This window comes from Filicampus tigris, chromosome 1 (genome assembly GCF_054856515.1).
Source record: "Filicampus tigris isolate MCC_2025a chromosome 1, RoL_Ftig_1.0, whole genome shotgun sequence".
Taxonomy (NCBI): domain Eukaryota; kingdom Metazoa; phylum Chordata; class Actinopteri; order Syngnathiformes; family Syngnathidae; genus Filicampus; species Filicampus tigris.
The window spans coordinates 35,154,851-35,179,827 of NC_141217.1; the positions used below are offsets into that span (position 1 = coordinate 35,154,851).

At 43.6% G+C, this 24,977-nt stretch overlaps 2 protein-coding genes across 7 annotated transcripts in view; one reads left to right on the plus strand and one right to left on the minus strand.

Annotated features, from left to right (window-relative positions):
- stradb (STE20 related adaptor beta) overlaps positions 1–3,297 on the plus strand; it is a 13,541-nt gene extending 10,244 nt beyond the window's left edge. For all 6 annotated transcript variants that reach the window (XM_086036481.1, XM_086036509.1, XM_086036472.1 and 3 more), the window contains 3 exons: positions 904–1,166; positions 1,247–1,289; positions 2,188–3,297. In XM_086036481.1, coding sequence (XP_085892607.1) covers positions 904–1,166; positions 1,247–1,289; positions 2,188–2,349 — 468 coding nt within the window. In that variant the 3' untranslated portion in view covers positions 2,350–3,297. The remainder of the gene's footprint in view (positions 1–903; positions 1,167–1,246; positions 1,290–2,187) is intronic.
- Positions 3,298–4,001: 704 nt separating this feature from the next.
- hecw2b (HECT, C2 and WW domain containing E3 ubiquitin protein ligase 2b) overlaps positions 4,002–24,977 on the minus strand; it is a 33,920-nt gene continuing 12,944 nt past the window's right edge. Inside the window, exons 6-32 of the mRNA XM_086036564.1 lie at positions 24,528–24,603; positions 24,269–24,438; positions 24,045–24,187; positions 23,861–23,961; positions 22,355–23,124; positions 21,246–21,369; positions 19,056–19,235; positions 18,227–18,319; positions 17,688–17,838; positions 17,506–17,609; positions 17,282–17,406; positions 16,618–16,803; positions 16,366–16,518; positions 13,935–14,037; positions 13,746–13,842; positions 13,519–13,602; positions 13,341–13,450; positions 10,166–10,286; positions 9,940–10,053; positions 8,803–8,955; positions 8,394–8,492; positions 8,189–8,318; positions 7,307–7,453; positions 7,118–7,232; positions 6,371–6,456; positions 6,177–6,289; positions 4,002–5,132 (exon numbers count right to left, since the gene is read on the minus strand). Of these exons, the coding sequence (XP_085892690.1) occupies positions 5,021–5,132; positions 6,177–6,289; positions 6,371–6,456; positions 7,118–7,232; positions 7,307–7,453; positions 8,189–8,318; positions 8,394–8,492; positions 8,803–8,955; positions 9,940–10,053; positions 10,166–10,286; positions 13,341–13,450; positions 13,519–13,602; positions 13,746–13,842; positions 13,935–14,037; positions 16,366–16,518; positions 16,618–16,803; positions 17,282–17,406; positions 17,506–17,609; positions 17,688–17,838; positions 18,227–18,319; positions 19,056–19,235; positions 21,246–21,369; positions 22,355–23,124; positions 23,861–23,961; positions 24,045–24,187; positions 24,269–24,438; positions 24,528–24,603 (3,960 nt within the window). The 3' untranslated portion in view covers positions 4,002–5,020. The remainder of the gene's footprint in view (positions 5,133–6,176; positions 6,290–6,370; positions 6,457–7,117; positions 7,233–7,306; positions 7,454–8,188; positions 8,319–8,393; positions 8,493–8,802; positions 8,956–9,939; positions 10,054–10,165; positions 10,287–13,340; positions 13,451–13,518; positions 13,603–13,745; positions 13,843–13,934; positions 14,038–16,365; positions 16,519–16,617; positions 16,804–17,281; positions 17,407–17,505; positions 17,610–17,687; positions 17,839–18,226; positions 18,320–19,055; positions 19,236–21,245; positions 21,370–22,354; positions 23,125–23,860; positions 23,962–24,044; positions 24,188–24,268; positions 24,439–24,527; positions 24,604–24,977) is intronic.

The window sequence follows — 24,977 nt, forward strand, 5'->3', positions numbered from 1 at the left end:
ACCTTAATTTGAAACCCTAACTCTACTTTGATATTCTAACCCAACTTTGAAACCCTCACCCTGCTTTGAAACCCAACTTTAAAGCCAATTCTGAAAACCTACTTTGAAACCTTAATTTGAAACCCTAACTTTACTTTGAAATTCTAACCCTACTCTGAAACCCAACTTTGAAGCCCTCACCCTGCTTTGAAACCCAACTTTGAAACCCTAATCCTACTTTAAAACCTCTCTTGAAACCTTAATTTCAAACCCTAACTCTACTTTGAAATTCTAACCCTACTTTGAAACCCAACTTTGAAACCCTGCTTTGATACCCAACATTAAACCCTAACCCAATTCTGAAAACCTACTTAGAAACTATGATCCTTCTTTGAAACCCAACTTTGAAACCCTCACCCTGCTTTGAAACCCAGCTTTGAAACCCTAATCCTACTTTCAAACCCTACTTTGAAACCCTAACCCTACTTGAAACCCTAACCCCACTTTGAAGCCTTACTTTGAAACCCTAACCCTCCTTTGAAACCGTAGCCCTGCTTTGAAATCCTAATTTGAAACCCTAACCCTGCTCTGAAACGCCCAACCCCTAAATGCTTCATGTTCTTGCGCATGTTGGACCAGTAAATTTGCTGATTTAAAAAAATAAAATAAAATAAAATAAATATTTTTTTGTTGCTGACAAATGTCTGCCCCACACTTGTGCACATTTATCAGCGATACAGTGGAATTGTACAGTTTGCGCTTCTACATGTTCTAGTTTTCTATAAAAACATAGGGAAAGGGTAGATTGAGCAGATTAGGCTAATACTGCACGATAACGCTGCAAGTGCACGCTCGTGGTTTCGCGATGTTTTTTGGGTGTTTGTGTGTGCCCGTAACCACGTTCGCTCAATTTGTGGGATTCAGACTCTCCTCCTGAAGCTGCGCGGTTTGCACCGCGGCCCGCCCGACGCCGCTCTCTCCCCGCTCGGCCAGCTGGGGGGGCTGAAGGTGTCCCGGTCCGGGGTGGACTCCGGCATGGGAGAGAGCGCAGCCACTGGAAGCGCGACTCACAGCACCAGCGCCCCTCCGCCCGCCACAGAAGGACCCCGGAGTCCCGGACCGAAAAACCACTCTGCCACCTTGCACAATTTGGTCCAACTGTGTCTGCAGCAGCAGCCCGAGCGCAGGTCTTTCTCGCCGATTGGCACTCAATGAATTGGGGAATCAGTCTCGGTACCTTACCCTTGTCATTTTCTGCCCGTTTCAGACCGTCGGCCTCAGCCCTCATGACCCACGCCTTCTTCAAACAGGTCGGTTCTTGTGTTTTGACGAGGGCTGAAGGATTTTTGAAACATTAGCTAATTGCGATTTTTCCCTCAATATTGAGATTTCATATGTGATTGTTTTTTTTCAACTTCCTCTTTCCATGCATTTTTTTTTTTTAACAAACATATGAATCTGTATTACAATAAACAATATCAGATTTATTATACTTAAATGTTTTGGTCTTATAGGATAAGCTTGGGGGGAGCCTGGAGCAGAAATCACACCAAAGAGATTGTTCCTTTCCGTATCTTTAAGTGGACACGTTTTTCGCGGGTCATTAAAAAGCATTCAAAGTCATTCAATCGATTTCGCAAGAGTGAGGGCCTTACATGTGATTAAAAAGTATTAAATTCAATGTTCCAGAAGCATTCATTATACCAACACAGCGTTTGTAGGCTGCCCCGTTAGCAGTTAGCACGGAGATGGGTTGCTCCAGGATCTGCATGGGCACTCCCAGACCCCTTTGAGAGCCGAGAGCCGAGTGAGTGTATGCTTGGCTTTTCACCTGGAGTGACTGCAAGTCAAGATGAAAATAAAGTACATCTATATTTGTGTAATTTACTGTACAATGAACAAAACGGGCAGGGGTTGCTTCATGTTCCAATTAATTTGCTCTTCATTTGAAAAGAAAAATGCACTGGTCCTGTCACCAACGTGCATCCTGAAAAGCTAATCATGTTAATCATGCGATTAAGTATGATTAAACATTTTAATCGGCTGACTGTGTATATATACACGTATGTATACAGCATGTTGCGGTAGGACATTCAATTGGTTTTAAGTTGCATAAAAAAAAAAAGCAGCCTTGAAACCGGCATTTAAAAGCATTAAAGTAGATTTGCTGGCACCTGCGGAATCGTGACATAATGTTGTTTTTTACAGGTGAAGAGGCACACCAGAGACTCCTTCCTCAGCCTTGTGTACCCAGCGGTGCCACTCAGCAGCTCTGAAGTGGCGCTATTATCCTGCCCCCCAAACCCATCCTGCCACTCACCAGCTGCAGCCACGGGCGTCTGCGCTGAGGTGTCCTGGGATTTCTCGTAAAAACTAATTGTCTAATTTGGAAAGAATGACTCATCTGCTGTGTTAAAAGAACAGAAAAGGGAAAAAAAAAAAAAAAAAAAGTATGTGCAGTTGTGAATTCACAAAGACATCTTGCGTTTGACATCCTCCATACATACTGTGAGATGCTGTCTGTGTTACTGAACATTAGCAATAACAGCCTACAGAGGATATAAAACGTGTACACGCTCCTGTTCAAACGCCGTTGTTTTTCACTTGTACACGTGTACAGGTTGCATTAATGGTGGAAAAAGTTTCGAAATGGTGGGGAAAAAGTTTCAAAAATGCCTTATCGTGGTCTTATAGCCCCCGGCCTCCCTGTGTGGAGTTTGCATGTGCCTGCGTGGGTTTTCTCCGGGTACTCCGGTTTCCTCCCACATTCCAAAAACATGCATGGTAGGTTGATTGATCACTCTAAATTTCCCCTATATATATATATATATATATATATATCAGGAAAAACTTGGTATTCGAACAGGGGTGTGTAGCCTTTATACCGACCGTATACCCAATGAACACTTTCAGATGAAACTTGAAAAGGGAGTTGACGAGTGAATAGAAATGATTGATTCTGGACAGTTTAATACCAGTCAATTAAGGCTCACACGTCAGTTGTTGAAGTGATTGAATGAGGGAGGTGTCCTACCTCATTTGAAATGGCCTTTTGAACAAATGGGACGGTGCACAAAAACAAAGGAAAGGCCGCATCCTGCTCAATCTAAGTGACCTCGATGTTGTGTGTGTGTGTGTGTGTGTACTATTTACGATGAGTAGATAGCCAAAGACGAAATCCGGCGGCGAGTGAGCAATGAAGCATGGCTGGCTTCACGTGGAGACCTCTTGTGTAACTGTGATCATGTGCACTGTGATGTAAAGTACATATCAAAGATGTGAATAGACAATTAGACCTATAAACTAATATGCAAGTTGTTTGGTAATTCTGTGTGTATTTTTCTTCGCTATTCTACAATACGCTCCAGTTTAGCGTCCGACACGACAAGTGACAATGTTTAAGTTGAGCATTCTTGTGTTCAATACCAATCGATGTACAGTAAATGATTTCAAAGGCAAAGAGTTAATGAAGTCGTCTTTCATTCCAAGGACTATTGAACTACGGAAAATGTGTATTGGCCCATCTCAGGCAACTTTATGTGTCATGGTTTTACTGTACTTGCTGAAACCGAATATATGCTGATTTTTATTACACCCAGTCGTAGCTGAAATATCGTTGAATACACAAAACTAAATGAGTGAACTTGCTTTTACCCTGCCCTGTGGACCATGTTACTTGGACCGGAATATTTGGATATAAATTGAATAGTTTTTGTTTAAAAAAAAACAAAAAAAAAACGGTATAGTTGGGATACATAGTAAGACAAAAGATTTAGATTACTGTACTATAATTACTCCAAATCTAATTTTAGAAAGTGGGGTCATCCAACTAATGCTATTTTTCCAGTGTTCAAGACAGTTTAAATACAGCTTTTAAATCGTATTTATTAAATGTACACATAGATAATTGTAAAATACACTATTTAAAATGAATGATCCCAAAAATAAAATTTTTTAAACGTTTAAGTTTGTACGCTGGATACCAACATCCAACCAGCATAGACGACCAAGTAAGTTTTGCATAGACAAGAGATGGAATTTTATTTTAGGACAGTGCTGCCAACATTCAAATGCGAAATTGAGGTCCGGTGTTCACAAAGACGGTGTTGGTTCATGTTGTGCCCGCAACTTTGGTTGGTTCTTGTCATGTGGACAGAGGGAAGGCGAAGGCAGTGTCTTCTGTGAGGGAACAACAACGATGGTTGTTAACAACCGTGACAGTGTTGGGAGTCAGTCCTTTGAGAGAAAAACACACAAGTGGAAAAACACTGGCGTGGAGTCACGATCAAGTGTAGCAATCTCTAAAAGTAGAAAGACAGGTGTGGGGGGGGGGGGGGGGAAATCATGAAATGTACCCCCACAACTAGTGTTATTTCTCCGCTGTCTTAAAGAAACTAAAAATAACATTTACAGCATTTACACCAAATTATGACGACGTCGGGCCATCGCAATGGCCGAATACTGATAGCAACAAATTTATGAACCACAAATTTCAACAACGCAATTCTTCATTCATCCCTGACGGACTGAAACACATTTGACAATTGTGTGGGACTTGCCGCGCCCGTCGTCGAATCAAGCCAGAGGTTTGACGAAAGCGTGTGATTCGCAACAGACACAAATATTTCACATGGTTAAAATCACTACATTCAAATAACAAGTGTCGGGCCGTGAGCTTATCGGCGCTTAGAGGGCTGATCGCCATGACGACCATTACAAATAATGGATTGTTCCCAAAGCTCTGTGGTCCGTATGCTCCGTGCTCACTTTGAGGATGTCGCCATACTTTGGGCTCTTTTGCTCCGATCGGTCCACTGACTCCACCCACATTCCCTGATTGTGGTCCGCAAGGCGCTGTGGTTCTTCATTCTGTGTTTGTTTCTACGTCACTGGCAAACAGCGAAGGCGCCCTACTTCCAAAGCCACTCCGTCCGCTCATGCGAACTGCTTTGGAATATGCCCTCAGTTATGACCTCACGTGAGGGGGGGGGGGGGGGGGGAACGATTCTTTCAAGTGCCTGGACTCTTGTCAGAAGGGGTCTCACTCCAGTCCAAAAGTGCTGGTTTCTTCCACGGCGGTCTGCATCTTCTCGTATAGCACAGAGAACGATGGGTAGGGAGGCAGGTCCAGGCGGTTGAAACACGTGTGAGCTCTGTGGAGAACAGACACTTGTGAGACTCAGACCACACCTGCCTTCCGAATTTGTACAATTAAGGAGATAAAACGTGCCACGCTAACCAAGAGAAAAGTTTTGAATACTTTGACGCCAAAAAAGTGAGGTTACATCATCTGGCTGACCAGTTCCATCCGCGCTAAATAATTGTGGCTATCCACTTTTAACAAAACAGGCATACGCAAATGCAGAGCTGGGCTATGTGGGCCAGTGCACCTATCCGCCTATGACGGATGCGCATTTTGTAGAAAAAAATTAATTAAAAATTTAAATATTTTAAAAAAATAGTCGGACTAATCAGAAGCGGCCTTTCAGTGTTAGCCTAGCAACAAGGAGGTTTTGTTTCCACCACCAAGGTTGTATTGTTGTATTAAAGCCTCTTGTTGATTCATACGTGTAATGACGCAGATGTCATGTCATCTTCCAAACCGCTTATCCTATACAGGGTCGCGGGGAATTGCTGGAGCCTATCCCAGCCGTCAATGGGCGAAGGCAGACTACACCCCGAACTGGTCGCCAGCCAGTCGCAGGGCACACATAGACACTGTCACTGAGCGGGAATCGATCCCACGCTGCCCGCACACAACTCGGGCGTGTGTACCACTACACTATCAGTGGACCTGTAATGACGCAGATTTAAATCAAATATGCAACTGCAGGGAAGCCCGAGCTTTGTTGATACCAGATATGATGAAGTTTTCTGCCCGGCAGCAGCCGATGAGCTTAGTTGATTTTTCAGCTTTTTTACGGCGATGTCTCAAAAAAAAAAAAAAAAAAAAAAAAAAAAAAAGCATTAAGATAAGAACTTCTCATCAATTCCAACTGGGAAGTGATCTTTCCTTATTTTTCTGGCGTTTGAATCACAATTCCGAAAATGGATCATTTACTCAAAATGAATGCTTTTCGGTCCCTAGCTCAAAACAAAGGCCGCGTGACTTCCGATCACTTTCATGCTGGTGGTTCGCATGTTTGGACAAAACGGGGTTTCCGCCCGAAAGCGACAATATTCCTACTCATACGTACCTCGGCAGGGACGTGGCCTTGCCCCACTTTTCCACACAGAATCGCCGAGGTCCGTTGCTTCCTCGCAGAGACGCAAAGCCCTCGTAGGGAATACTTGATGTCCCGGTCACAAACTTGACATGTGAGAACAAACCAGAGGTATCATTTAGTGCCAAGTCTCCGTTTACAGCACTTCCGAGCGCATTCATTCTTACTTGTAGGAGCCGAAGTCTTTGCTCATTGTTGAATCTCTCCACTGCGGCCCAGAACCAACGGATCACGATGTGGTTGTCATGGTAACCTAAATGCCGTCCAAGAGTAGACATTAAAAGCGCCACGTGTGTGTAAGAACTGAATGTTCAGGTGGTATCGACCGCCCCGCGAACTTTCAGCCGCTCGCATCAAGTATTGTATGTGACGACTGCGTAAGCGATGTCTCGCCAATATTGACTTGTGGAGTTGTGGGGGTTGCGCAATGGCTCCTGGTGGAACAGAAGCGTTGTCGAGTTGCTCTTCACCCTGACCGTTTTTCGGCACATCTTACAATGTTGTTTTTACCGACGTCAGTCTTGTCAAACGCCGAATCGGTTTTAGGCTGGCGACACGGACTTACGTTTTGCGATTCAATTACTCACTCAGACAGGACATTCCTCCATATTTGAACCCCAAATTTGTGTTCCATCGGCTGAGTCGCCTGACTGAATCCCGCCCACTGATTTCGCAGAATTCTTGTCATGCCATGCCCACCCCTCTCGATTTTTGACTCTAGAGTCCGAGTTTCCCAAAGCGGCACCTTCCTCCACCAAAAAGGACGGCCACAATTGCAAAGTCCATTCTATCTGAGCCGCTAGCCAAGTTAGCTAAAAAGTGGCTTGTTTTCTTGTCAAACTTGCAGCCCCACCGTCGCCATTTTTGACAAAACGAATGGGCCTTAACCGTCAAAGTGTAATAAATAGGCCCACCTCCTCTATACTCCGTGTTGTTCCTCCAGTCTGATAAGTCAATCTCTGCCGTTCCCGCCATCACCAGCTCCAGCTCCCTGGCATCAAACACCGACACGGACCGCGCGTCCACCACCTGCAAAAATGCCAAACGGGACTTAGTTGTGCGTGAGCGCATGAAGGTTAACCTTCAAATGAACTTCCTCGTACCTCGTAAAAGCCTCTGACCAAGCTTTCCGTCTGCTGTACCACACCACGCTCGATCCTCCACTTCACCATCCGTTCAATGTACTCCTTCTTGTTCTTCTCCGTCACGGGGATGTTGGCTCCGCCGGCCTTCAGCTCGCGCTCTGTTATCTGCAGTCGCGCCAGACACGTCACGGGAGCCTTCTTTTAGCATAGTTTAAAATGAAACAAATCTTTTCGCCATGATGTCACGCATACATTGTGGTGGTAAGAGACAACTAACTTACTTGATGCTGACAAAGCAAACAAATGCCTGAGCATGACCGCACATCTCAGTGCTAGCGTACGATAGAAAACGCCATTGACGAGCTATTAGCACCACTTGTCGCTGATTTGAGTTATCACCGATTGTGTTGCACTTCTATTTTTTATTTTATGAAATGCTTTTTAAAAGGGAAGTCAACGCAAACATTTTTTTTACCCAAGACTATGTTCTATGCAAGCCCACTAGTTGAAACAGGGCATTTTGATAAATATTGCGTTTGTGGAATAAGTGTTAATCCACTCGTTTTTCAGCCATCTCTGGGGGCGGCCATTTTGTCTTCTGTCGTCTGAAAATGACATCACAACCGCTCACGACGACCAATCAGGGCTCGGATTCAGAAAACAGGTCAGCCGTGATTGGTTGTCGCGAGCAGCCGTGATGTCATTTTCAGTCGACAGAAGACAAAATGGCCGCCTCCAGTCACGGCTAAAAACGAGTGCATTTTGCCGCTGAACTCATATTCCACAAACGTAAAATTAATCAGAATGCCGTGTTTCAACTGGTGGGCCTGCTGGGAACATATTCTTGAAAAAAATATGTTTGCGTTGACTTCCGCTTTAAAGACAAACTTGAATTCTGACCTGGCCAAAGACTTCTTCATTGACAGTGAAGGTGAGGTCCAGCATGTCCTCGATGTCGTTGTCCTTCATCCACTGAAGTGACTGGTGAAACTCCTCATCCAGATACTCCAGGTCGCTCAGATCGCATGGGCTACACACGACAAAACAATACACGTTGGCGCGGTAATGTTTAGCTGCGCGCTCGCGCCGTGCCCCGCGTGCATACATGCGCAGTAATCCTTTATAGAAGGGTCGGGTGAAGAAGGCATCCAGAAGGTACTGATGGATCAGAGCCAAACCCAGAATGCGACCACTGAAGCGAAACCTGAAAGTCCAGGGAATACATTAGTCTGATTCATAACACCTAAAAATGTACAAATATCACGACCAATCCAGGAGTTCCGAGACGGACGTTTTGTTCCTAATAAGTACACACAATAGTATTGAAAGATATTGCGTCGCTGAGCCCAGTCTGAATATGAGTGCTACACTTAAATATCGGAAAATAATAAACAGCGTGTAAATATTGATTCGATTTAAATGTATTGCACGTAACATTTGAATAGAAATTGAATGTAGCGTAAGTAAAAGTTGAAAAAACAGCAAGTAAGATTAAATGCAAAAGCACCACTCACCACTCATGGTGATTGTCCACAAAGGCCGACATGGGGCTGATCTGGACCGTGTATGTGTCGTTGGCCGAATATTCAAAGAGACCATAGTAAGGGTTGAACAATTCTCTTGAGACCAGGAAGAAGAATTCTCGGGAAGGTCCACTATAGTCCAATCTGCAAAAAAAAACCACACCTCTTCAAAACACTTTTCTTTTCTTTTTATACAATTCTGGTATCATTTGTTCTTTGCAGTTTTCAATTGGCTCTCAAAAATCCCAAACTGAAAAAGTGTGAATGATTATTTTGTTTTGAAATGTGACACACAAAAGAAAAAATGTTAAGATATTTCATAATTCAATTTTAGGCTCACATCAAAAATGCGAAATGGAAAAACACAGGATTGAACACACACACACAGTTCCTCACGCATGATTGTAAAATGTCTGAAAAAAGAATACAAATAATGTCATTGAAGTGATTAGTCCTCGAGTTGAAAACAATGCTATAGGACAGACAAACAGAAGTGAAAGTCCATCTTCAGCATAAGCCGCACTCCCTGAAGCCGATTACAATAGTGCTTCAAACACAAGTGATGTAAAACGGCTGATGGATCGTGCTCAAAGATTTGGACTGATTTTGGTGGCTAACAAGCGAAAGCATCGTTGCTTGTCCGACTCATGATTGCAAACACAACCAATTAAATATTAATCAAATTCAGTCCTGTGGCTGTTTTTTTTTTTTTTGTTTTGTTTTTTTTAAGGTAAAATTGAAATGTGAAAAATCGAGACTTTTTTTGTGTTAGATCAAAGCTCTGGGTTTTATGCATACCAACTGTGTCAATTTCCCTGCCCCCCCCTTTTTTTTTTTTTTTACATTTTACCCATGTTGCCAATGTGGGGAACTGTTTCGGCGTTCAAGTACAAGCAATGGGAAACCCACATCCGCCTATACTTGACAAAAAAAAACATTAAAACTGTCGGTGAAAAAACAAAAACAAGCTGAAAGAGTAGTAAAATCAAACAGGTCCGTGGGTTAAATAAACATGTCACATTTTCATCTCTTGAATTTGGTTGCCCAAAAATGGAAAAAAAAACAAAACGAGCGATACACATATTTTGTTACGGCATGCTTGTTGGGGTCGGGCCACAACCTACTCACCCCTCCTCGCCCACGAAGCTGACGTACAGCTTGCTGCGCTGCAGATCTTTGCGCGAGTAGCATGTGATCTGATTGAAGGCGTCTTCCAGCAGGTGGTCGCGGCGGATGATCAACCTGCCACGTGCGTACAAATCTTGTGAATCGTGGAAACACTCACTCACTCACTCACTCACTCACTCACTCACTCACTCACTCACTCACTCACTCGCTCACAGGCACCACCTACTTGAGCTTCCCTGGTCCCTGGCCGTAACCTTTGGTCTCCAACTTTCTATAAAAGTTGCGCAGTTTGGCCTCAAAGTCTCTCTTGTAGGGTGCCGGAGCTCTGGCGTTTGCTCTCTGAGTACCTACGAGACAGAAAAGAAGCATTTTGGCATCTTTCTGATATCTTGGACTCGTTTTATTGACGCAAAGATCATTTCGATTACAGCTATGAAACTATTTGACCGCAGGACCAGGTGGCTTGTAGTCGGGAGTGTTGAATGGTGACCCGAGATCACCTTGACTGATTGTGTACAACATTGGTGGGCCGATACAACCCTTCAAAATGATTGGAGCAATGATGCTAATTCCGTTTTCTGCAGACTGAAAACATTTGGGTTTGACATCACAACAAGATAAATATGAGACGAAATCAAAGGTCCGCGCTTTATTTACAGGTATTTGTATCGAACGAACAAATTAGAGAACATCGCATTATTTATTTGTAACTGTAAGAATAATAATGTATATCATGATTCATGTGTTAGGTTTTTCATGATGAGGCTTGTTATTCTTACATTATCTTATTCTTACACTTGCCCGCTTTATTAGCTTTGTAGGTTTAGCTTTATATAAAATAAAAGCAGGGGGGAATGTGAGAATAATAATGTATATCATGATTCATGTGTTATATGTTTCATAATTAGGCTTGTTATTCTTACATTATCTTATTCTTACACTTGCTAGCTTTATTAGCTTTGTAGGTTTAGCTTTATATTATATAAAAACAGGGGGTAATGTCATGATTCATGTGTTAGATGTTTCATAATTAGTCTTGTTATTCTTACATTATCTTATTCTTACACTTGCTATCTTTATTAGCTTTGTAGGTTTAGCTTTGTATTATATAAAAACAGGGGGGAATGTCATGATTCATGTGTTAGATGTTTCATAATTAGGCTTGTTAGCTTTATTAGCTTTGAGGTTTAGCTTTATATTACGTATATAAAAACAGGGTGTTCAGAGTGTTCCAGCTGCTTTCGCTCCCCTTTCCCTTAGAGCTGGAACACCTTTGTAATCAGGGACTCCTAAGAAAATAAAAGCGAGGAGGCGGACGTGCTTATCAGAGGGTTTTAGGAACTGTTGCGGTAGTTCCCTTCGCTCTCCTTGCGCAGGTAAAATGACAATATTGTGTTGAGTGTCTTCTACCCTCATTTTGTGGAAGCAAAGTACACCGAGTTGGTGGTACAGCAAGTTGGGCCTAGATATGGAAAAAGCTAAAGCTAAACCCACAAGCTAATAAAGCTAACAAGCCTAATCATGAAAAACCTAACACATGAATCATGATATACATTATTATTCTTATATTCCCACGTTTTTATATAATATAAAGCTAAACCTACAAAGCTCATAAAGCTAACAAGCCTAATTATGAAGCATCTAACACATGAATCATGATATACATTATTATTCTCACAGTAACAAAACACCACAGATTTTACACCAGATGAGCAAAAGTCTTTGGGCAGGTAAACTTAAAATAGATTTAAATGAGTAAGGCTTAATAATTACTAAGTTCCCCAAATGTGGGTGGTAAATTGTCTGTTCACACCATTGAATTAAAAGATTGTGCACACTTTTGGCAACAAGTGTCACAGTGGCGGTGACCGCCATATTTAAAGAGGAAGTCAAGCCCCCTAAATTCTTTGCAGTAATAAGTTCTATGTGCCTTCACTAGTCTATACATGGGATTCTGATTAGTATTGCGTTTGTGGAATATGAGTTAACTCATTCACTGCCAGATATTTTCAGACCCTCTTTTATGCTAATGTGTGAAAAAAATATAAATAAATTCCTGGGATTGAATGGCTGGACTGTGAAAACACAAGTAAATTCGTCAATGGCAGTGAATGAGTAAAGCAGAAAAATCCACCCGTTTTTAGCCATCTCAGGGGGCGGCCCCTTTTCAGTGCTTAAAAAGCGCAGTCCGCATTTACAGTTTGTTTCATGGAATATGAAAAGTTGGGAGTGATAAATTCAGAGATTTGTTTGCATTATTGTTGTAATGAGATTTAAGACTTACAGTAACTTTACGCTACACTTGTTTGATAGAATTTGTAAATTTGTCGGCGGTAACGCTTAAAAGAATGCAATGGCAAAAGTGTTTAGTAAGTTCAAAAATCTAATTGAAGTTGATAAACTGTCCACCATATTCTTTATTTTACTGTAAGACTCATCTATAGACCTAAACATTTCTGCATAATACATCTGATGTTGTTTTTTGTAATACAGATTAATTTATTTCTTATGCTTGTTAAAAAAAATACCTGTGACTAAGAGCTTGAAAAAAAAATGCATATTTAAACACAATCGCAATATTGAGGGGAAAAAAATGCATGCACGGAAATGCATTTGTAAGGCATTTTGTCATAGGTGACCTGATCCAAATCAGGTCTTGACCATTCGGAAGCTTCAAATTTGCAGTGCCGAATTGAGGACATGTCTGGATAATTTTAAGATACAAACTCAGCCCGCATATTTCGTTCCAAGTTTGATAAATCACATTGCGCGTGCCGGATTAATCAATAAACCCGTACTGATGCAAAAATGACGCCGTGGCAATTTAGCACGTTTGACAGACGCAATCCTTGTTGCGCCGCTTTAGTATAGTTAGTAGGTCAGCTTCACATTTGTTTGTGTGCAAGGCTTTAGTAAATACTAAATACATCTAATTAGATCTTCAGTGCATGTTCTCTAAGGTTAAAGGAGATTGACTCAGCCGGGCTCAACCCTTCCAGATGAACCCTGCTAATTGTTTTAGCTGCCAATCTCCTATTGCATAAAACATCACCCAATCAGTTTAGTCGAGTCACGAGTCTTTCTTTGGCCTTATGAGTTCATTTTGATACATCCAATTTGCAGCCAATGAGGATTTAGGAGCTTGCATTACCTCCAATGAGCGCCCATAAAGCTTTGTTACTTTTGGAGAAGGTCAATGCTTTACAGTTGTTTTGGGATCTCTCTTAACAGCTCTTCAAAAATGTATACCCCCCCCCCCCCAGACTGCGCAGAGCTTTCTTGCATTGCTGCTCATGTTACTCGTAAGTGTTGCACAATCCACTTGATGCATTAAAATGCTGACGCGTCACTTAAAAAAAATATATATATATATTTTTTTTTTACATGTAGAATGACATTACCGGGCGAGTTTTGCGGGGAGGAGACAGGAGAGCCCCGAGGAGACTGGCAGTAGCTGGGGTGCAGTAAGGCATGAGGAGGCACATAGGACATGACTTCGTCCTCAAACAGACTGTGGAGAAGAGGGAAACAGTCAGCCAACAAGCAGACAGGCGAGGATTACATGAAACAAGGCCTCGCCTTAGCAAAATAACGAGGTCGGCGTCTCCCGACAGCCGCGCCAATCCTGATGCTCCGTCTGTGCGGATCAGCTGGACCTTCTCCCTGTGCAACGTTAAAATGCACTGCATCAGGTGTGGCCAAATCTGGTCCTCGGGTTGCCCCCCATGCAGCCTGTTTCGGATGTCTCCCTCCCCCAACTATGGCCCGTCTTCTGCAAGATGGCCCACTACACAGTGAGGGTTTACCTGAGTGAATGGTTCCGGTGGAAATCTGGCTGCCTCTCCTGTAAAATCTCAAAGATGTTGGGTTGCCGTAGAAACGCCACAATCTTGTCATTGTATGCTAACGGAGGACAAAACAAGTCAAAACAAACAAAGTGGATTCCGTTTTTTTTTTTTTTTTTTTTTTATTGTGCCACATGTATGCATACTGACCCACTGGCACAACATCTGGACCCTGGGCCCGGCCGGCGGACGTGAAGGTGCTTGAGGGCCTCGGCAAGATGGGTGGCCCAGCGTGACGGGACTCTTCGCCCACCTGCAGAGTTGGATAGGTTCAACTTGGCTTCCTTTCAGTTGGTTGAAGGCTTTTTTGATTTTATATTTAGATGTTATTATTTTATTGATATTGTGTCTAGGTAAGTTCAGTGCTAAAGAAGTACAGACCACTTGCTTATGATTGTTTCGCGAAACATGAAAAATTGAAGTGATAACGCCACAGATTTGTTTCCATCATGGTTGTAATCCGATTTATGATTTACAGATTTAAACTCACGCCGAACTTGTTCGGAGGATTAGGATTATGTCAAGTTGTCGAAATGAATGCTTCAAGCGGAAGTCAACGCAAACATATATTTTTTTCAAGAATATGTTTTATGCAAGCCCACTAGGTGAAACAGGGCATTCTGATAAATATTACGTATGTGGAATACGTGTTAATCCACTCGTTTTTAGCCATCTCAGTTGGCGGCCATTTTGTCTTCTGTCGACTGAAAATGACATCACGACTGCTCTCAACGACCAATCACGGCTCAGATTCAGAGAACAGGTCAGCTGTGATTGGTCGTTGCAAGCAGTTGTGATGTCATTTTCAGTCGACAGAAGACAAAATGGCCACCCCCACAGATGGCTAAAAACAAGTGCATTTTGCTACTTAACTTATATTCCACAAACGCAAAATTAATCAGAATGCTGTGTTTCATCTAGTGGGCCTGCTGGGAACATATTCTTGAAAAAATGATGCTTGGGTTGACTTCCGCTTTAAAACACTGCCAAGTCAAAGTGTTTAAGGAAGCGAACAAGTAGATTTAAAAAACAAAACAAAACAAAACTGTCATTCTTATGTTAAGTCGGTTTAAGGTTTCTTTTTTTTCCCGACAATGATCTTCTTATTCCATTGAAGAGAAAACTCTCTTACCTTGCTGACAGTTTGGGCTGTCACCGCAGCCTTCCTCGGAGCTGTCACTGCTTCCTTGTGACGTGTCTAAAAACAGCCGAGCGGGTCGAGGAAACCTTGAAAATAAGGCTCCCCGACTCGATCAAGGCTGCCCCCTCGTCCCTGTTGATGGTGCCATCTCTGCGCCTCCATATTTCAAATGCCTCCTTGATCCATCTTTTGAATTTATTGGTTTCTGATGTTATGACTCTGCCCTTCTCCCAGTCCATGGAATGATTATTTCTTCTGCACTGTTATGGCTGACTTCTTGTTTTCTTGTTCAGCTTTTTGTTTTGGGGTTCTGGTGTCATTTCCTGTTGTTTTTTTTTCCCTTCATTCTGTTTGATGCTCTTTTTTGCGGGTGCTGAATGTTCGTCCAGTTCTTTCCAGTATGTCATCAACATATCGGGGAGCCTTATTTTCACGGTTTCCTCGACCCGCTCAGCTGTTTTTAGACACGTCACAAGGAAGCAGTGACAGCTCCGAGGAAGGCTGCGGTGACAGCCCAAACTGTCAGCAAGGTAAGAGAGTTTTCTTCACTAGAATAAGAAGATCATTGTCGGGAAAAAAAAGAAACCTTAAAGAAGAAATCAAAGCAAACACATTTGTTTTAGGAATATGTTCCCAGCAGGTGAAACACGGCATTCTGATAAATATTGCGTTTGTGGAATGAGTTAAGCAGCAAAATCCAGGCATTTTTAGCCATCTCAGGGGGCGGCCATTTTGTCACTTCCGTCGACTGAAAATGACATCACAGTTGGTCGTGGCTCAGGTAACGACCAATCACGGCTCAGCTTCAGAAAACAGGTCAGCCGTGATTGGTCGTTACCTGAGCCCTGAGCAGTTGTGATGTCATTTTCAGTCGACGGAAGTGACAAAATGGCCGACCCCTGAGATGGCTAAAAACAAGTGGATTAAATAACCCTTATTCCACAAACACAATATTTATCAGAATGACTTGTTTCAACTAGTGGGCTTGCATAGAAAATCTTCTTGAAAAAAAATATGCTTGAGTTCCCTTTAAACCTACTTAACTAATAAGAAGACAAGATGAACATCATTGCATTGTCATTCTTATGAATTCATGGTTCATTTAGCGTAAGCCTAACCTATAAGACCAAAACATTTGCAAAGCTGATCACTTTTCTATAACCCAGATTGGAAGACGACCTAGAAAAAAATAATAGCACATTAGATCTCAATCGCAATATTGAGAGGGGAAAAAAACCCTGCAATTATTGTTGTTTCTCACAATCGTTTCGCTCTATTAAAGAGCCAGTACATATTTTCAAAGGCTATTTTTGAACAAAAATTGTCTTGATTGTTCTTAAAACGAAAAGTGGTTAGCAACTTGACACTTAGCGACAATAAGTAAACATATGTCCCGGTGCGACTGACAACAGTTGCGGACCGCCGTTCTACGGGACTTACCAGGCGTCGCGGGCTGACTTCACCAGCGCTATGGCTGCGCTGGCGGGTCAGGTGTTGGCGGTGAGTCAAGAGGCTCGGTGCTCGGCAGCTCTGCAGGGGCAGCCGAGGGTCAATGAAGGTGGTTGCGCGGCTATTGTGGTCCACAAAGAAAGGCTGCGGTGCGACAACACATCTCGTGTTTACATAACAATGACAGCAACGCAAGCTATGATGATGATGATGAAGATGGTGATGATGATGGTGAGGGCCCACCTTGCCGGTGTGGTCGTGCTTCATCTCCCAGCCTCGAGGCAATTCCAGCTGTTTGTTGGCAAACATGTTGAGGAAGGCCACCAGGTCCCTGTTGTGCTGGTAGCGCTCAAAGTGGTGCGTATCCCGGCGCACCTTACTGATCATGTGCTTCAAGCACGTATTGGTGGTAAACATGCGATAGGCACTCTAGCAGAAAGGTAGCAGAGAGGGAGGATAAGGCAGACAAATTGACAATTTTCTCACGTATTAGCTTAGCCTAGCACAGGCCTCTGACGCACAAACGCACTTAATCACTAGCGCATGCTTTTATTTTTTTGAATTTAAACTTTAAATATCGATTATTTATACCTGTGAATCGTTTCGGAATCTTTTTAATGCGCCGAATGACGCGTTGAAAAAAAACCCGATGATCGTTCCCACCTCTAATGGTAAAACTGTAGCTCATGCTAGGGCTAGGTCCTGCTGCAGACGCATGTAAAAATAGCGACTAGTTGTTATCGTTGACAGTCTGTTGCCCTTGAACGAGGCACCTTCCCCAACCCTCATCTTAAGTCAAGCTCGCTCCTGAAACACTTGCATGTGTATGACTCGGCTCCAAGTGCAAGTCCAATTTCCACTTTGAATGATTTCAGACATAGAAATGACAAATTCTTTTGGCACATACAGGGTTAGAATGCAGCACAGTGAAGAAATCGGGGCTGGTGAGGAACCTGGCACTGGGAGACTGGAGGAGCAGGTAGAGGCGGGATCTGGAACTGGACTGGGCTGCGCTGCTGTCCCGACGCAGCTCTGCAAAAGGTAAGAGGTCTTCAGAACAGAACGTTGCCGTCACGCGTATTGCGTCGTTTTCGTTGGATTGTCATTCGGACTTTGAAACCTCGGGCTAACCTGGAAAGGCGGGTTGCAGATCGGTCTCATCCGCCGGCTGCTCATTGGCTGTCACCTCCTCTGCTCTGCTGTCATTGGTTATCGTCCTTCGGATGCTCTGATACCTGAAGGCGAGTGTGTTCATCGCCACGGTTACAGCCCCGCCCAAGAAGGTCAGCGTTCAGGCTTTGAGTGGGCTGGACCTGCGGTTGAGCTGCTCCATCTGCTGGATGGAGCTGGACCTCTGGAGCGTCTGCTGGGCAGCCGGGGCAGTGGGACGCTGCCAGGTGGTGGTTCTGTTCACGTGGTCCACGTAAAAGATCCTCCCGTGGCTGTCAATCCGCGCCTCCCAGTCTAATATCCATAAAAAGACGCTTAGTGAGACTGAGCTGAGGGTTTTATGAACGGCAACGGGTGGACGGAGACACAAGTTAATTGTTTTGCCATTTGAGAGGAAGAGCATCTAATTGTCTTTCTTTTTACGTCTCGATGTTTGCTTCACGTAAGCCTACGGGCACTTTATATGCCCCTGTGGTTGTTTTTAAAGTGCTCTATAAATAAAGTTTTGCCTGTCCCTGTACTTGGCTATCTATTTCCATCATTTCCTATGGGGAAAAGAGCTTCCGAATCCAAACAAGTTGGAGGTCAAGCAACGTCCTGCAACCAGCTGTGTTTGACCTTGGAGGTTAGACTGTATATTTTTTCAACCTCACAAATGACGAAAATACTAAAGGACACTCACTGGGCGGGAGGGGCTCGTCCACTCTCTGATAGCGACTGATGTCGTGGCGTACAGACGGCAGCGTGTGAACAGAAAGGTGGCCATTGACCTGAGCTGTGGAAGAACGCACGCACGCACACACATACACACACAATATGACTATATATGTCATCGTTTGTATGACATAAAGATTATTGGGCAGTTAGATATCAGTGCTCCAGCCAATTCACGCCATATCTGTACATCGTTTCCGCAAGGATTTAGAATTGCACAATGACAGGTGTTTCCCACAGTTTTGACCACTTCACGCTTGAAAAAAACGCCATGAACTGTCTTTCCAGAGCCTTTAGATCAGTGGTTCTCAAAAGTTTAGCGGTACGAGAATGAAACAGGGAATTAAATGTTCAATAGATGTCACTGCGGCTTGAATTTTTTATTCTACACTTTTAGTCCAATTGATTGACCAAGTACAATCAAGTTATTCAACTTTAAGTAAAATACACTTTCCATGTTTTCAAACATTCATTTGGGTGTTTTATTTTATTTTGTACTTTTGTGTGAAATATATTTTGATTGAATCATTATTCACGAACTGTCTTTTGCTCCCCTATATTTGATTGCAGTGTTAATGTTCAACTGCCCGTAATGTCTCACAACAACATTGAGCCTTTTAAGAATAAAATGACTTGCGAGTTGGGCCTTCGTCACGACCGAATTTTAACGTTGGGTCATTATGAGTATATTTTTAGGCAGCACTTTGTGGAAAAAAAACTTGAAGAGCTTGAGATCAATTCTTCAGTTTCCCTCAATGTTATCATTCTCTGTCTTTGTTTTCAAAGACAGAGCTCACCGGGTTCTCTCTCTGATAACGTCACGCTCTGTCCATCTCTGGCCCTGCAGGCCACCCGGTTGTGGGCTGCGACTTCAGCGGCCCGCAGAGAGCGTCTCTTCCACACCTTCCCTCGCTCATCCTCCTCCTCCTCCTCCTCCTCCTCCTCCTCCTCTCCCTGCACTTCTGGGCCGACAGCCCCTGCAGCAGACAAAGTGAGATTGACACGTTGTCTTAGTTGTGATTATTATTATAGGTGGTGCTGCCCTCTAGTGAGCTCAATGTCTGCACCAGTGCTCCCAACACAAATTAAATAAATTCCGTATTTTCCGGACTGTAAGCTGCTCCTTTTTTTCCTAGGTTTTTGAACCGGGCGGCTTATAGTCCGCTGCGGCTATTCGGTGGATTTTTCTTCCAGCGCTAGGGGGCGCTCTAACCGGCATTAGCAGGGGTGCATATCATTTTTTTTTCACGGGGTACTCACATGAGTACCAGGAGACTTTGGTACTCACTCAACGGATCACATAAGTCACGGTTCAGATCGGTCACGGATTTTGAGTCACGGATCGGATCGTCAGCGCCCTGAGGTGTGTGTGTGTGCGTGTGCGCGTGCGTGTGCATCCGAGAACAGGTGCGCGGGGATTGGCAGCAGCTGAGATCCATTCCTCCCAATGAAGGCAGCTCCTACTTAAGCGGTTCTGGGATGCTGACCACCTGCCAGACCACGTGACACGTTAACTGACAAACTGGAGTGGCAGCGGCCAGTGAAATGAAGATAAGTACCGTATTGGCCCGAATATAAGACGGTGTTTTTTTGCATTGAAATAAGACTGAAAAAGTGGGGGTAGTCTTAAATTCCGGGGTCTAGACGTTATACCCATTCACGACGCTTGATGGCGCCAGATATCATTGAAGGGAATGCTGAACTTGACTCCGCAGGCTAAAGCGACCCCCCCCGTCACGTGAGGATGACGTGCTATGGGAGGAGCCAGAGGATGGCATTAAGGACAGCGGCGCTGAGCACAGCGAGGCAGATAATTGTTTGTGAGGAGTAATGTTCTGTCATGATAGATCTCAGCTACTCTCAAGTTTGCATTATTTTATTGCAATGTTTTTCCTTATTCGGATGTGTTTCAAGACTACAGTTAGACTTCACTTTGATGGTTAATGCCGTTATTGCAATTTTGTTGTTTGATCACAATAGATTGGTTTATTTGCATTTCAAAAACCAGAAGCCGTTCATTTACGAATGCGATTGCACTTTAGTTTACATGTTTAAATGTTGAGATATTAAGATTTGAATGAGGCAAAATAACATGCCTTTACCCTCAAATATAGTGTTATAATCGTTTGTTTCAGATGTACTGTAATTATTTTCTGTATAAAAATGAATTTGGTGTTCAAAAAAAACTTTTTTCAAACTTTCAAAAAAGAGGGGGTCGTCTTATAATCAGGGCCGTTTTATATTCGGGCCAATACGGTACTTTATTTTCTCTTGGTTCTGTTCCGTTTTAATCAGCAAAGTTGCTGCCGTGTTAAGAGTCAATGTTGGGAAAGAATCCGTTCAGGTACATACATGTACATTTACAGTTCAAAATCAAAGACAATTCAATTGTTTCTAATCTGTAAGAACTGCTTCTTTTTCAACATTTATTTAAATAAAATGTCAATTTGACTTTTGCAATACACTTTTAGCTGAAGCGTTATTCAAGTAATGTATTTTCCTGTATTTAAGCGCAGTGTTAATGTTGCAGTGGCTTGCAACAATATCCAATAAACGTTTCAGGAATTAATCTCCATCTCGTTTTGGATGACCACTTGGGCCTATTATGCTACTGCATTTTAATGCTGGTCATACTTGAAGAGCTATTCAGTACTTTTGGAGTTTAAAAAAGTTTGAGAAACATTGATCTAATGGCAGATAATTTAATCAATTTGCCTGTGACTATGCATCACCGGTATTTTGAAATAAACAAAGGCAGTACATTATTAGTAGCGCATAATCATTTTCAGACCGATAAAAGTGAAATTTGGATATTTCCCACAGCTCACCCAAAGACCTCTCGCAACACATCATTAGTGGTAGGGAATCGACACGCGACTCTGCTTCAACTCAACAAAAACACTTGGACACAAATGTGAGCGGAATTCAATTTAGCATGATAAGTGTCAGTGATGAATGAATTGATTACTGCCAGAGTTCCCGCTCACCTGCATCAGAGGTTCCAACGTCGCTCGCTGTTGTCATAGCAGTTGTCGCCAAGCTGTTGGTGCTGGATAACTCTGCTCCTTCCTCCTCTGCCCGAGGAGCCACTTCCGCCCTCGTCTCCACCTCCTGGCACAAAAAAAAGCAGATTCTTGATGGTGTCAAACATGGATAGTACAAAGATCAATTCATTGCACAAGTACAATTTTTTTTTTTTTTTTTTTTTTTGTCTTTGATACATGCTGGTGCTATTTTGACAGATTTTTCACAGGAAGGACGTCAGGGACAGCAAGGCCTTCTCTGCTGGCCTAAAGACCATCAGAAAAACTGCTTTATAATTACAATCAAAACATTTATTCATTTAAATTGTATTAATTTATTCCTGTCTATCCTCTTCATTTTGTAGTGTTTCTCATAGCTGTACAGTTTCCAGTACATGGATGGGTATGTTGAATTTTTTTTTTTTTTTTTTCAGCCTCTATGTACTACCATGTCATCTAATTCAGGGGTCCCCAACCACCGGTACCGGGCCGCAGGCCACGATGAAAGGGGGGGAAAAAAAAAAAAAAAAAAACAAGTACAGTACTTCCGCTTTATTAGCTGAGGCTAAAAAACATTTTATTTTGAAAAGTGACCGGGTTCTCTCCGTTACATCCATCTATGACTGACTCTTAACGCATGTCAAGTTGTCTCTGTCGCGTAATGCTAATATTAAATGCACAAGCTAGCAAATGAGTAAAATAAAGACTTATTTGGAAAGTTTGTTTGGGCTGACACTGTGTGATGTTGATACGACATATAGTGCACTCCATTCAACATTCTAATCACATCGGGTTGTTCATCTGTTGGACGATGACATGTTTTTTGGGGGTGGGCGGACCAGTGAAATTTTCAGACTGAGGCACGGTTAAAATGGTGGTCAGGCCGCTGACGGATGACGAATGTCAGACCGGAAAAATGTTGTAAATTGCCCGCCTTCTGGTTTTAACTCAACCTGAGTTTAACAGTTTGGTTAATTAGGTCCCCACGTCTGAAACGATGGCTACTCCCCCGTTCACCAGAACCAACAAATTTGAATACATCCGAATCCATATCGATAACTACAGCATATTACCTGAATGGGAGAAAGTGGGCCGCAGCTATATGAAGAACTGCAGGCTGCGTCCTGGTTGGCGTTCACCCTCGAACTTTGCTCGCCGCGTGTGCAATCACTTTCGGACCCTAGTTGTGAAGCCTGAGAAGAACCACTGGCTTCCGTTTCTCCACCAACACGTGCCGACGCACCAGTTATAGCATCCGCGTTGACGATCGTCGGCGTCCCCTCCTCCATTTGTAGCTTTGCTGCACCGCCGGAACCTCCGGCCTGAGCCGACTCGGTGACAGGAGTGCCCGCTTCCGATCCGGGATGCTCACATTTGTCGCCCTGGCTCCCACCGGCAATGTCCTCATCTGCGGCCCTTTGCGATCTTGTCTCCTGCTGGACGCCACGCTGCCCCGTGCCCTCCTCGTCCTCGTCCGAGTCTATGTGGAGCATTGCGTTGAGACGCGTGTCTGTGGGAAAGCTGGAGCGAAGTCTTGGCGACGGCCCCGCGGGAAGTCGCTCCATGGGGCTCCCGGAGGCCTCGATGGCGTCCAAGTAGTCATTGAGGGACACTTGTCTGTGGGTGTGGCCGCCGACAGTCGGCAGAATTGTGTCCTCCTGCCATGCGCTGCTGTTGCCATAGTAACAAGCACCATTGACTAACAGGGGGCTTTCCTCCGAGCCTGCGAGGGAAGCGCCGCATCCGAGGCGAGAAGATGAGGAGTGGTGCGGGAGGTCTTCATCGTCAGAGGGACTCCCCGGGTCACTGTTGACGGTGCTGCCCAAGATGGCTCCTGTTGCATCTGCAAAGGAACACAGGCTGATTAGTTCCACCAAGGAGGTTGTAGGTTTTCATTGCCCAAGTTTGGTTTGCAGGGTTGTGTGCGGAAAAAATACGCTTGCCAGGTCCAACTTCAGGATGCAATGGAAATATGTATACTAGGGCTGTCAAAATTTAAAGCATTAACTATGGAGATTAATTTACATTTTATAACTCAGAAAAAAGAAGTTAACTCAGTTAACTCAGTTAACAGTTTTACTTACTTCCTGCGGGAGCTTCCCTCTGCTCACTTTGCAGCCTTAGAGGAGAGTCACTGTCACAAAGACGGGCTTTTATGTAGTTTTACTTTAAAAAGTTGCTCGATGGCTCATTGTAGAAATCCAAAGTAATTTGCGCACTTTGGCCAAGCCAGATTCCAATACCACATTAGTAGTACGTCTTTGGTGTATCGTTCAATAGTGGTATTTTACAGGAAAAGAATCATATTCAGGTGTCAAAAAAAGCTATTAGAACAGTTTTTAATCAAAATATTTTTTTTCCATATTAATTCCAACATTTTACTCAAGTAAATATGGTTCCAAGCTATGTCAAAAATTCTAGTTGAAAAATCGGATTAATCGCGATTAATTGTGGAACATTTTGCGATTAATTTAAAAAATAGTATCGTTTGACAGCACTAATATATACCAATTCCCAATTTTTCCTGCAGAACCTAACACTAACTATTTGCCTATTTCTGTATTTTTAAGGGTACACACCTTCATGTCCAGTGGAGGTGATGTCCACCCGGAACTGCAGCTGCCCGCTAACGTGATCTGTCGGGAGGCGGCGACATAAGCTGTAGCTGACCGGGTGTTGGCTGTATACACACACAGAGCGGGATTTAATCCAAAAAATGACCAGAGAACACACGGTTTACGCACGCAATGCGTATGCACTCACTCCGCTGTGGGCCCCTCCAGAAGTCTCTGCACGGGTACGATCAGCTGACCCAGAAAGCGCTTGATGATTGGCCGGCTCTTGGCAAACTTATCTTTCACCTCTATCTCCATCACGTCACTCATCAGGGCCACAAAAGTGTATTTCTACGGGGGAAGGGGGAAGGACAGACATCAAACAGCCATCGGAATTGGCCTGTGGGAGCGGCAATGCGTCAAGTTGCCAACCTCTCCGTGCCAAACAGGGTTGGTGGTATTGGCGATAATGGAGGTCCGCCTCTCCTGGCCGTGGTGGGTGAACTTGGGGAGGCCGGTCCTTTTGCCAGGTTGGATGGACATCTTCAAGTAAGGGTCTGGGTTGAAAAACATGCCCTTCTTCAGGCCCGCCGCCCGGATGTCTGCAGCAGACAATGAGCACTTAGCTCCAATTGCATTTGCAGGAATTTAAAAGGGACCTTTTCTCTGTTGTTGATAAGTGTCCTCTCACCTGAGAGGGTGAAGCTGACAAGTTTGCGACAATGCTCCGCCCCTGATTGGCTCTCAAGTTGACCCTCATTGTCCACCTGGGGAGAGAGAAAGAACAGGAAGCAAGCGTTTCGTCACTTCAGCCACTTCAGCTTGTCAAGGGCGGGGGAAAAAAGACTAAATGAGTACCGAAGATAGCGTTATTAACTCATTCACTGCCAAGGACACATTTATCCCACAAACGTATTTATATATGTTTTTTCGTGTTTTTTTTTTTTCTAATCTTAGGGTAAAAGAGGGTCCTGAAAATGTCTGGCAGTGAAAAGTGAAGAGTTTTGCTCATGTAGTGACTTGAACTGGAAAAAAAAAGCAGCTCTCCTATCGGTATTTCTTTGAAATTACGCCGTAAAGTCGGATAATTCTTCTTGAGGCTTTCATTCTACACTTTTAGTTAGAGCCTGCCGCGAGCAAG